The sequence below is a fragment of the Centroberyx affinis genome, unplaced genomic scaffold (assembly GCF_046629955.1).
Source record: "Centroberyx affinis isolate AG114_WGS23_722 - 3 ecotype Tasmania unplaced genomic scaffold, CSIRO-AGI_Caff_v1 ptg000061l_1, whole genome shotgun sequence".
Taxonomy (NCBI): domain Eukaryota; kingdom Metazoa; phylum Chordata; class Actinopteri; order Beryciformes; family Berycidae; genus Centroberyx; species Centroberyx affinis.
Genome location: NW_027278772.1, coordinates 120,828 through 133,802, shown reverse-complemented (window position 1 = coordinate 133,802; position 12,975 = coordinate 120,828). Strand labels below are relative to the sequence as shown.

Here is a 12,975-nt window from a genome sequence, read left to right as displayed (position 1 = left end):
AGTTCTACGGTCTTGGCCCGGCCCTTATGGATACACTGACGCCTCTGGTTGCTGGTGTTACCAAGTTTGTGTCAAGTAAACTAAACTAAAAAATACAGGCAATGGTAGCCGCCATATTGGACTGAAGTAAACGTTACTATGGTTACAGACATTATTAACAACCATCGCGAGATCGGAGTGGGCGTGATCCTTGTTACCCGTACATACCACGGCTGTATTAATACACACCAGTTTGACACAATTTTACTCCGCTCTGCTCCAGTGTGTACCGTACATGCAAATTCACTCTCATTCATAAATTCGGTTGCCACTTGTACCGAATTCTGCAGTGTGTACGTAGCCCATATGCAGTCGTGGTAAAGCTGTTATTCGTTAAGTTTTTGCTCTGACTGAAGTTTTTTTGCTCACCTGCGGCAAACGCACCCTGGGTGGCGCCGGTTGGTAACCGGACGGTATAAGACTTCTTCTCGCTTATGTAACGAATTGACGAGGGTCACTTATCGTGTGATTTTTACTGATCAAAAAATTTTGTTTTGAAATGACTGGGAAGTTTGTTTGTGCGAAATATTTACGAAAAACACATACAAAATAATATGATGACGAGGCAGTGACGAAGTCAGCTGAATTAGTATTTCCTGGTTTGCCGACATGGGTCCTCGCACACCACGCCTACAACAGCGGTGAGCGACATCTGCTTCATGAACGCGCAAATCACCAGATAAGTCAAATCACCAGTAGATCGGAAACACCGTCCATTAACACACCAGGGAATGTGTTTAATGGGCTGGCCTGGCCCATGAACGCCCTCAGTTCAGTCAGTCGATCGTCAATGTTAGAGACCTGTAACACGTAAACATGCCGTCGCTTATGGACTCGCTTGAATCTGGACTGGACTTCATTGAATTCCTGGGAGAGAGAATATCCAACACTAACAGGAAGGAACTTCGTGACATTTACAACTCTGAATTTAAGGGCAGGTAGGCTGCAATGGGCTACGTGTTGCACATGCAGTTCAGATTAGGCTATGAATAATACATCTCTCTCTCTCTCTCTCTCTCTCTCTCTCTCTCTCTCTCTCTCTCTCTCTCTCTCTCTCTCTCTCTCTCTCTCTCTCTCCTCCCTCTCTCTCTTGTATTTGTTTCACAGAGAAGGAATAAAAGACCCTAACTTTTCCAATGTTATCTATGCCCTCCTGAAATTCAACAAAGCCTCCATGAGACAGGGGAAAATCTACATAAATGTCAAACCTCAGGTAAACTGAGCTCTATAATTGCTCTGACACTTTTGTGATGAGCCACAATATCAGCTGCTGGCTTCTGCTGTGGAGAAATCAGACTGGATATATTTCATTTAACAGTGGAGTTTAAGAACACAAATGAACAAAACAGAAAACGTCATTTCTAATGTGTGCATCAAAATGAACTGCATCATTTGTGTCCGGGTTGCAGGTTCGAGTATACTACGGTGACCAGTGGAGACGGCCGCGTGATTCTCAGAAAATGGCTGAGAAGCCTGAACCCTCCTCTGTCCCCTCGACCCCTGTGCTGACCCCTAAGAAAAAGCTAGCTAAAGAAATCCTTCGCAGACTAAAGGTGAACAGGTGAGTGTTTTTTTGAGTAGATCCTACAGGATATGGGGGCATTGGTCTGTTGCAACAAACATCCTTCATTTAGCCTTGTGTAGTCCTTAAGTCTTATTTTTCTTACATCAAGTGAGAAATGTCGACAGTGGAGTGAGATAGTTCCTCTCGTCTTCAATGCACTTTAACTTTTTTCAGGTATTTTCTAGAAACAACTGTCATTATCTTACAATTAGTCAGATCTATGATGACCAGTTGTGGGGGGGATTCACATTGGATCCAGTTTGAATTCTTGATTGTAGGATACTAAAAATTGATTGTAGGATGCTAAATCTTGAAACAGGGAAGAAAATGACTTGCTAAGTTTTTCTGTGTCATATGGTACAAGCATGTGACACACTAATACAAGGAAGTTGGACATAGTGGGTCTGTGTCATAGTCATTGCAATAAATATAAGAGTTTTATAGCTTTATCACTTCTCCCTCTCACAGGAAAGAGCTGACAGCTGACAAGGGCGGCATTGAGATCACTTCAGACCCAGAGGCGGCCAGTGGGAAGGTTCAGTTCACTGTGGCTCGTCTGAGGGAGCTGTTCCTCGTCAGGTTCCACATCCTGAACAACGGGGCAAACTGCGTCCACTTCACATACTACACTGCCCTGCACAGGATTCGATGTTTCACCCTGCTGGATGAAAGGAGAGTGACCAGGGCCTGCCCACTCTTCCTCTGTCCTGGTGAGAGAAGCAGCGTTGCTCCTCTCCCCCCCTGGAAAAACACAAACAAACACATGTAATGAGTAGGGATGGGACGATATATTGAAATTCAATATATCGCAATACAAAAATGTGACAATATGTATCGTGGGGCAGAAAAATGAATCGTGAAATCAGCTCAATTTTACTCTGCTGTAGTAATCACAAATGAGACGGCTTGCCCATCACAATTTCACAAGCTCTCCATCAAAATTATATTATTTACACTTTGTAATGATGACATTTTTAAATTGTTGTTTACATTCTAGCAAGCCAATGCCGTTGCTAGAAAGACTCGTGGCTCCGAAATAAACATAATTCTGCACAGTCGTACTTTGTTGTTATTGAACTTCTATTTATTACATCGCATTGCGGTTGTATCGAATCGTGAACCCCATATCGCGTATCAAATCGTGAGATAAGCATATCGTCCCATCCCTAGTGTTGAGTGGTCATATCCCCTTCCGCACCCTCTTTTTTTCACCCTGGACTTTTCTTCCACAGGCGAAAGCTATGAAGTCGTGGTCCAGTACAGCCTGAACCACTATGGACACTTCCCCGCCACAATGTACTTTGAGTTCTGCCCGGAGCTTCCAGGCTCCAAGCCCTTCTGCATTGTGAGGGAGATGGAAGCCGCAGCCAGGACCCCGCTGGCTGTGGAGCTGGGGCCCTCGGCTCCCTACAAGCCATATCAGGTGGCCACATACAAGCCTGTCAGCACCGTGATAGTGGAGGGAGTGCCTCCGGAGAGGTAATTTTGATTAAAAAGTTGCTACGCTTTGTATACCAGGTGTTCTTTTTCAAATGAGAAATGCAGTTTCTTGCCCTGGTCATTAAAGAAGCATTAAAATATTTGCTGCCTCACCCAGAGTGTAAAAAATCAAGGTGTACAGAGTATAGCGGATGAATGCAGTGCACCGGTCACTAAGTCTGATTTCAGGATGGCAGCATAATTCATTTTTACTGTCTAGAAACAGAATGCAGTGCAGTATTTTATTTGGAGCAGCATGGATTAGGGAACTGGTTAAAGCAGTTGTGGCTCACCAATAGTCAGGAATTCATTTGTAATCGAAATTAATGATATATGGTCCCATAAATGTTACTGAAATTGTGTTTCAATCATTCTGATTACAATCATTAAATGTTTTTTTTTTCTTTGTTCCTCCCTACAGTTCTGTTGTCCAACATCTTAAATTGACTGTGAAATTAGGAGACTACAAATACCCTGTTTACCTAAAGGAACTGGCTAAAGGAAGACTCGAGGACTCTGAGTACCTCTCTCCAATCGCCAGACAGAAACTTGCATCAGTGAAGTGAGAGAATAACTTAATTAATTACAATTTTTATTTTTATTTATTTATTTATTTTTTAAATCATTTTTATGGACAGTTTTGTAAGGAAAAAAATATGACTTCTCTTGGCTTCTCTTCTCTATCAACCATAACCTAGTCAGAGACGAAACCATAGTATGATGATTAAGTATTTTCTCTGCTTAATCCCTCCGAAAATTATAATGTTCTGTCTTTCCAGGAGCCTCCTCAACTGTCCCCTGAAAATGAAGAACTACGCTCACCAATTTCACCTCCTGCTGCACCTGGAAGAGATACAGATGGAGGTGGACATCAGGAAGTATGACCTCCGCGACCAAACCATGACCCAAGACCAAGGCAACAGAAAGCTACTCATTCTTAGTGTGAGGAAATCCCCATTAGAATACATTACCCCACCTACTGACCCACTGTGTGTGTAACTAACAGCAACCAAAACCTGGTGTCTCGTGAGTCCATGATGGGTAATCCAACGGAAATTGCCATGTTTCTTTCATTTGACTATGAAGTTTTATTTATTTATTTGATGGGGACAATGCAAATTAGCATTGTGCTGCTTCAGCTGGTTATAAACAAGTTGATGCATGTTCTGCATACAGAGATAACAGCTATTGCCAGTTTCCAACTCTGTCCCAAGTTAGGCTTCTATTTAAAAGAGAAGAAAAAGAAAAAAAAGGAAGAAAATAACAAAGTTACATACAATTATAAAGCATAATTTAAAGAAGGACAAAGGGAAAGACCAACAAGTTGTATTGTTTCTGCATATTGCAGTTGTCCTCTAAATGGTTGCTGATAGACCGAAGTTGATGTTGTCCAACAGGTTCCTGGTGTTGCTGAGAACAGGCCTTCTGTACTTCGAGGAGATTGTCTGAAGGTGTCCAAGTCTGAAGACAAGGTCCAGCCGATCACTGTGTACACAGGTTATGTTCACAGAGTAGAACTGGATAGGGTGAAGCTGGGCTTCTCAAAGAGGTAAGAGGTGGACTGCTCAGTACTTGGTATAAATGTCAGATGATTGATAAAGGTCTTGACCCCAATCTCTCTCTCTCTCTCTCTCTCTCTCTCTCTCTCTCTCTCTCTCTCTCTCTCTCTCTCCTCTCTCTCTCTCCCTCTCCCTATTTTTCTCTGTCAGGTTGGTGCAGCTTTTTATCAGTAACATGAAGTTTGATGTGGAGTTCACCATAAACCGCTTCCCCTTGAAGATGCAGCATCGTGCATTGGAACTGGCAGTGAAACATGAGCTCGGGGATGTGCTGTTCCCTTCGGGTTCAGCGAAAACCAGCGTCTCCCTGTCTAAACTCAGGTCTGGTGCCTCCATTTGCACTTGCATTCATGCACACACAGATACACACTTGCACATACATACGCAGTACATACATGCAGCATCTTCTACACAAACACACAAACTAACCACACCACCAAAGATTAGTACTGATCAGCTTAAGGCTACCAGACTTACGACATCTAATATGATTGGTGTATTGAACATATGAACTCCTCATGGTCAGTGTCTGTGCTCAGCAGTCTTCACCTGACTGCCTTTGCTGAGCCAACTCTGGGCGCCCGCCCACCATATCGTACAGACAGAAGGTGTCACTGTTCTTTGGTAGAATGCCATAAGCTTGCCTCAATTATATATATATATATATATATATGGTAAAATATGAGGGATTATGTTGGTTACAAATGCAAATACTAGGTTCTTGCAACACATGCCAGGCAAAGTTCACTATTGTTTGCTTAGACATGAATGTAAAATACACAGTTTCTTTCCCCATTCCCTATACTTTTAACTCAACCACTTATACAGAAGATAAAAATGCAAGGCTTTCATGTAAACATTTTAAATATTTTGCTCCATTTGCCAGTTGATTAGCCTCACCCGAATAGGTGGTTTGTCTATCTGTAATGTTGTGGAGCAGTAATGCCGTGCGAGGACCTAATTTGTGTCTTTCCTCCAGTGCGAAAGGTGTGACAAATCCATTCTCATGTTGCTCCACAGGATGTTTAACCGCCAGCTGGAAAGCAACCCAGAGCAACATGCTGCTATCCAGCGCATCGTAGCTGGATCATCCAAGCCTGCTCCTTATCTTGTATTTGGGCCTCCTGGAACTGGAAAAACCATTACTCTGGTTGAAGCGATGAATCAGGTATTTAGTATGAGTCCACACTTGGTCAAAACGAACAAGTTTCTGGTCAGCAGAGAGTTATTAGTCAGTCTGCACATTGTCTCAGACCCCTGTGAAACGTAATATAGTCACAAATCCTCAGAAGATGTATGAGTATGGTTAGTATGCATTGTGACTTTCTTCATTGGTGGAGGTTAACCCTAAGTGCGTACATTTCATTTGTGGGGTTTGCAAGAGGAAGCTGGTCATTGATGAATGGAAAGGCAGCCAAACAGTAAAAATACATATAAACATATTAAATACTAGGCTACTAAAATGATTGCATAAAATAGCTTCCATTTTGTTGGCATTCCTTCTTTCAAAACTAGATGACCCATGCAATTTTCAAACATCATTGTGCTGGAAATGAATCATGGGCTGTAATGGCCCTGTAAAATGAGCTCATAGGTTTGTGCTTGAAAACAGACCATGACTGGCCATTCAGATTCAGCCCATAATTGGACTGAACAAAGTCAATAATCAGCCTATGTGTTTTATTCTGCATGATTTCAATACTGCTTCCTCTTCACACCAAGAAGCACAAGTTGCTATCCATAACAACCATTATGTTTTTTAAATGAAATTTGGAAGCATGAATGGAAAATGGACCGATCAGAATGAACCTGAAAGTCCTGAGAGTCCTTTTTCAAGAGGATTATGTATTTGCAAGGGGATGTTACTGAGGTCATTTTGAACAGAGCAACATGGCTTGAAAAGCATCTTTACAATGCCCTTGTTAATGAAAAACATTGTCAAGCACACCATTTATTTGTTAATGAGTATGGATAACGAATAAAATTTTACTTGCATTGTCAGATCAACAGGACAGAGCCGTCAGCCTGCATCCTTGCCTGTGCCCCCTCAAACAGCGCATGTGACCTGCTGTGTGAGAGACTGATCGTACACATGGATCCTCACCGGGTTTACCGTGTGTACGCCAGCAGCCGAGACCCCAACACTGTTCCCAAGCACCTACTGGTGAGCACCAATAGCTACGTTTACATTCACGGAGTAACCTGGCTATTGGCCATTCTCCGGTTAAGGTCTTATTTGTGTTAAATTGTTTATATGGACCTTTGATCACCTGAAATTGTGTCTCCCTGTTGCCTGTTATCAGAATATTCCTGTCCACCTGTAGCATGTACCTTTTTTTTGTTTGTTTTTTGGACTGAGAAATTGTAGTTTATTTCTGATAGAAGGGAAGGAAATGATGCTCTCAATAGTAAAAGTACATACAGCTAGCCACCATTTTGTTGTTGATATCAAAATATACCCATAACCTTGTGTGAGTTTATGCAGACAGAGAAAACCAAAAGTGAAAGGAGTAAGATGTTTACATGCCACAGTAACCCAAGCGAGTAAAGCCTGGCATCTTAACTGGGTTTCTCATAATCGGAGCATGAGCTCACTGGGTTGTTCTACATGAGTTATGAAGTTTACATGTGTCGTGTGACCCAAAACTGGGTTACTTGAGTAACCGGGTAAAGAAAGTAATTCTCTGTGGATGTAAACATAGTCATTGTCATAAAACCCTGTCCTAAAAAACTGTCCCAGAGCATACAATGTGTTGACGTCATAAAAGAAAGTTTGAGAGAGGAGAGACAAAGACATTTCTCAAATTCAAATGCTATTATCAGATATTAAAAAGTTTGTTCAATTTATTCCAACCAGACAGTTGGAATAAATTCAGACAGTTAGAATAATTGACACTTTTTCTCACTCGCTGTGTTATCTTTTGACTATTTCAGAAATATTGTAACTGGGATGAGAGCCAGGACAGCTTTGTGTTTCCTCAGAAAGAGATTTTGATGCAATACAAGGTCATAATTACTACTATGGTCACGGCTGGCAGGTGAGGCTGATTATTGCATATAAATCTTCTTGTGAAAGACGCTTGTGTCTTTCTGCATGATTCATCCTTCTTCAGTGTTTTGCATCATGTTTTTTTTTTCTTTATTGCTGTATATTACACTTAATACTACAGTTGCATTACTGCTGTCTGTTTCTGTTTTTAGGCTTGTGTCTGGAGGCATCCCATCCGGCCACTTCACCCATGTGTTTGTGGACGAAGGCGGCCAGGCAGTGGAGCCTGAGTGTGTCATCGCTGTTGCAGGTGAGTGTTGAATATTTGATTCATCCAACATACCAGGTCTGTAGTTTTGGTGAAACTTGGATGGCAGACTCTGTATAAGATCTGACATCTCATTCCTCATTTTTTGAGAAGCTATAAAGAGATGCATATTTTACAGATAGTGGTTCATTAAAAGGCAAAATAAACATTACTGCTGGTTTTTATATGTTTTGGATCTTACATGGATCTTACATCTGTCTGTCCGCCTGCCCAGAATGATATCCCAGGTAATATCTCAGGCACCGCTGGTCTAATTTTGACAAAACTTTGAGGGATGATTCATCTTCAGACTGTGTTCCAATATATGAAAAAATACACTTTTTGGAGTGCTTTAATTAATGGTCAAAATGTTTGTCTCACATGTGATATGGTCTGGACCAGTTTGACCATAACGTGGATGAATGATGCATTTTGATGTTAAAAAAATTACACTGATTCACCTGATGGGGACGCTATAATTAAAGGTCAAAAACTGTTACACCACCAGGCCGATTTTTATGAAACTTGGAGAGATAATGCATCTTGGGACTGATTGGCCCAGGGGGTGCCTGGGCCTGCATCAGTTATGGGGGACAACATGTTTGCTTGTTTTTCACAGGTCTGCTCCATCCAGAGAAAGGTCAGTTGGTGTTGGCAGGGGATCCCCAGCAGCTGGGGCCGATTCTTCGATCCCCTCTTGCCCTGCAGTACGGACTCGGTGAGACCAGGGAGACTGCTTTATTCTACTCTTAATGTTTTCTCTTCTATTCTTAATGTTTGCTATTCCACATTATGCAAGTCGTGTTGTATCACTTGTGGTGTCGCAGTGATGAAGGGATTTCCCACCTGTAGGATGAAACAACGATTGCTTCTGCTGTTCTGTTTTATTCTGTTCCTAACTACACCATTAAATGATTTTATTGGAACCTTGTGACACTTGTGTCTCCAGGGCTTTCTCTGCTGGAGAGGCTGATGAGAGAGAACCCTTTGTATCAGAAGAGCACAGACTCTGGGCATTTTGACAACCGCTTTGTTACCAAACTCCTGCGAAACTACAGGTGCATCTTTCTGTTTTCTCTTCCATTGTGCTGTCCAGAGTTGCTTGTTTGTCATGCTGTTGCTTTGATTAAAGCTCATCAGCTTTCTTCTTTCTGCCCTTCTTCCCTCAGGTCCCATCCTGCCATTCTGAAAATCCCCAATGAGCTGTTTTATGAGAATGAACTGCAGGTGTTTGCGGACCAGTGGGACCGCGAGGCTTACTGCAACTGGGAACATCTCCCCAAAAAGGTATGATGGCAAGGAATTTTTTCATCCTCCTCCTCTTTTTTTTTTTTTTTTCCACCGGTGATTGCCTCTCCCCATCCAAAAGAATTTCTTATGCTCTCTGTAATTATCTCAAGGCCTATATTATCCTAATAAGCAGCAAATTGTTCTATGGATAAAAATAAATGTGTAAAGGCCCGTTCGCATCTAGACAATAACTATGAAGATAACTATAAGATAACTATAAACTATAATTTAAAAGTATTCACACTACAACGATATCTGTGATCAGTTCCTCAGTAAACGATAATAAGTAAATGATAATAATATTATTATTATTATTATTATCATTGTTATATATCGTAGTGTAATGCACATATTTTACATATTTCTTACTTTGTTATTTCTATTTTCTTATAATTTCTCTATGCTTATATATATTCTCTTCTACAATGTGAGCAACTGCAATGTAACCCAATTTCCCCTCTGGGATCAATAAAGTATTTCTGATTCTGATTCTGATTTCTAAACGAAGCATCACTGCAGTGAGCTACCGGATTCTCCGCCCCCTTCTTTCTTTGTAGTGGGAACTCAGGCATTCTATGTACTTAGAACGATTTGAATCTTTTTCTAGTTGTAGTTATCTTTACATTTATCGTTCTAGATGTGAATGGGGCTTAATAGGCTTATATTTAGGGATGGGACGATGTATTGAAATTCAATATATCGCAATACAAAAATGTAATGTAATGTAATGACATTTTTTAATTGTTGTTTACATTCTAGCAGGCCAATGCCATTGCTAGAAAGAGTTGTCAGACTTTATTGTCATTCAACTTTTATTCATTACATCGTATCGAATCATGAACCCCGTATCGCATATCGAATTGTATCGTGAGATAAGCCTATCATCTCATCTCTACTTATATTAGTTACACTTAAATTGGCTATTCATATTTTTGCTAAATGGAGACCGAGTAACATCTAAACAACTGCCTCACTAATGTCTCTGTCGGTCTGCTACAGGGCTTCCCAGTGATCTTCCATGGGGTGATGGGGAAGGATGAGAGAGAGGCCAACAGTCCTTCCTTCTTCAATGTGTCGGAGATTGAGGTTCTGGTTGACTACCTCACCAAGCTGATGCAAACCCAAGGAAAGAAGGGCCTTCCCAAACTCTCCGCAAAAGACATCGGCATAATCGCCCCCTATCGGAAACAAGTGAGCTCGCAAGACGTGAATTATATTTGTTGTAGATACTCTGAGAGAAGCAAGTTTGTAGGAGAGTGAACTTTAACTAGTCACCAGTTAACGTGCTTACTTTTCAAACAGGTTGAGAAAATCCAGAAAGCCCTCAAGTCAGTCTCGGCACAGAATCGGTGGAATGATATCAAAGAGCTCAAGGTTAGTAGAATGCTGTTGTAATAACGTTACTTCATTTATCAATTGATCTTGTGAGGTGCCCTGAACAAAATACAGGGATGTTCATTTAAAGTCTTTTCTGCAGAGAGTCGTTTAAATGTTGAGGGTAGAGATAATCTATTCAGTTGTATTTAATTATAGATCATGCCTTTAGATCATCATGTTTTCTATTTTTTGAAATGTTGAGGAAACGTCCTTCCTGAACTGATTGAACTGAAGTTTATTTATTTAAAAGATGTTCTCTTTGCGGTGTCAGGTGGGTTCTGTGGAGGAGTTTCAGGGACAAGAGAGGAAGGTCATCATGGTCTCTACTGTCCGCAGCAGCACCAGCTACGTCAAGATGGACCAAGACTTCAACATCGGCTTCCTGTCAAATGAAAAGGTCTGTCACAGTCCTTCCCTCTGCCTGATCAGAATTCATAGGTGTGAGTGCTGTGGACATACTATATATATGGATATTAAAACCAGGACTAAGTTTAATATGTTTACCTTTAAATCTGCTTGTTGACTTAATTTATTTTTACCCCCCTTTCCTTTCTGTGCCTGTGTATCTACTCTACAGAGATTCAACGTGGCCATCACCAGAGCCAAGTCCCTGTTGATTGTAGTGGGAAACCCTGTAATCCTCAACAAGGACCCCACCTGGGAGAAGTAAGAGAAAGCAGGCTACAGCAAGGGGAGAGGTTTCAGAAAAGTATAGTTCTTTATATAAACAAATGCAGCGTTAGGAGACAGCAGGGCGTACATAGACACCACAAATTTGTTCTTTCACGTTCCTTCTGAAACACACAGGGCCACTGTTGAGCAGTGAGTAAGAAATTTGCTTTTTTCGTTTCAGCTGCCATTTTTTGTCCCCTATACTATGAAATTTACATTGCATATTGGCAAATTAACACTCATTTTGCATGACTAAGATTTGTTTGAACTTGTTTCCCCACTGCTGGAAACTCGCAGCGGGCCTTTCAGAAGGAGATGGTGCCGTTATCCCCTCTCTCTGTCCCCAACCAGTCCATCTTCCACCCCTCAATTATTGAGATTTTTATGATATTGGTTCTTGTTGACTTTTTTGTTGGCCTAGTTTGTGTGAGATTAGCATGTTTTTTTCTGCTGCTGGTTGCGTGGTGCCAATAGTTTCTATTGCTTTAGGCTGCGTGCTCGGTTGTTTTCTGATCAAAAACCGCTCCATTTTCCTTGAATACACTGGAAAGAAACCCCGGTCATAGACTCCCCTTCACTCCCTTAGACTTCCCCTCCCATTCATGCAGGAATATGTGATAACTCAATTAAAAAAATGTGAACAAGGTGAAAAGCAAAAAAGCAATTATCACAGGCATTTTTTGCCATTTTAATTTCACGGGCATTTTATCTAGTTTCAAGGGCATTTTTGCCCTGAGGTCAAGTTAATTTCTGACTCTGCTGTTGTGTGAAATCGCTAGTATTGAAACTTGTGATTTGATCAGTTTGTGCTTTTCCATTTGCAGGTTCATCAGCTACTGTGTGAAGGAGAAGGGGTACACTGGGTTTGACTTTACCGATGCAGAAGGCGAAGATGATATTGTGTCAAGATTGGTATCCCTGAAGATCGACGTGGATTCTGAAAGTTAGTATAGCCGTAACATCGCTGAAACTGATAGTGACGTGTGCATCTGAACAAAACACTCATTCATGCCCACATCACATGCACAAAGTAGTCATGAAATTCAGTGCTTGTGTGAGAAACTAAACTTTCTGTATTTGTCGCAGGTCCTCAGGCAGAGGAGAGTGCCCTCCAGCAGTGTGTGCACCCAGAGTGGAGAAGTGAGCAGTAACACACAGTCAGCCTCATTTAGACAACTAACACTGGACAAGGAACTGCTTGTAGCTACGAACTTAAGGGATTATAATTAGATCCGTAAAGATAAACAGCAAGCCTCAGTATTTCATTTATTCTGTCATTGCACTTGGAAGACAACACTGGCACCAATTATTTAAAAATACATTCTATTATGAACTTTTTTCAGGAATAATTTGCATAGATCTGCGCAATAAACAGTGCTCTGTTTTCGATGACAATGCCGAAAGGAAGCGGTGAATCTTCTGTTATTGGGTTTATAGCTTTGTCTCTTCAGTGTCTCTTTTGAAATAATACTCCTGCTTACAGCGAACCAGCAATTCACCTATGATGCATTGGATAAGATATGTTAAAGTTTAAGGAAATGAACGGCAGCCCATCTATTTCTCAGGAATTCATCACCACATGTCTTACTACTCTTTGCACTTTACAAGTTGGATAGTCTCTTTTCTCACTCATTTACTGCCTTGCCAAATCAAATGGTTGTTTAAAGAGAAAGAAATAAACACTTTTGGAGTTTTGAAC

At 41.2% G+C, this 12,975-nt stretch overlaps 1 protein-coding gene across 2 annotated transcripts; it reads left to right on the top strand.

Moving 5' to 3' along the window:
• The first annotated feature begins 674 nt into the window (after window positions 1–674).
• mov10a (Mov10 RNA helicase a) lies at window positions 675–12,971 on the top strand. Of its 2 annotated transcripts, XM_071519873.1 has the most exons (22): window positions 675–977; window positions 1,147–1,252; window positions 1,449–1,600; window positions 2,072–2,313; window positions 2,836–3,082; window positions 3,504–3,644; window positions 3,862–4,024; window positions 4,480–4,631; window positions 4,792–4,962; window positions 5,662–5,809; window positions 6,644–6,805; window positions 7,576–7,679; window positions 7,843–7,940; window positions 8,557–8,655; window positions 8,887–8,995; window positions 9,107–9,224; window positions 10,227–10,418; window positions 10,530–10,601; window positions 10,876–11,001; window positions 11,182–11,270; window positions 12,101–12,219; window positions 12,363–12,971. In XM_071519873.1, the coding sequence occupies exons 1-22, from the start codon at window positions 856–858 to the stop codon at window positions 12,425–12,427; spliced, it is 2,997 nt and encodes a 998-aa protein (XP_071375974.1). In that variant the 5' UTR covers window positions 675–855; the 3' UTR covers window positions 12,428–12,971. The 2 variants fall into 2 exon arrangements, with proteins under 2 accessions (XP_071375974.1, XP_071375982.1); XM_071519881.1 differs by lacking the exon at window positions 4,480–4,631 and having other exon boundaries at window positions 4,802–4,962.
• Window positions 12,972–12,975: the final 4 nt, after the last annotated feature.

Excerpts from the sequence above, each read along its gene's own strand:
- mov10a (XM_071519873.1), top strand. The coding sequence starts at position 856 with ATGCCGTCGCTTATGGACTCGCTTGAATCTGGACTGGACTTCATTGAA. Across the intron at positions 7,680-7,842 it reads ACTATGGTCACGGCTGGCAG|GCTTGTGTCTGGAGGCATCC; the intron begins GTGAGGCTGATT and ends TTCTGTTTTTAG. Across the intron at positions 10,602-10,875 it reads ATGATATCAAAGAGCTCAAG|GTGGGTTCTGTGGAGGAGTT; the intron begins GTTAGTAGAATG and ends TTGCGGTGTCAG.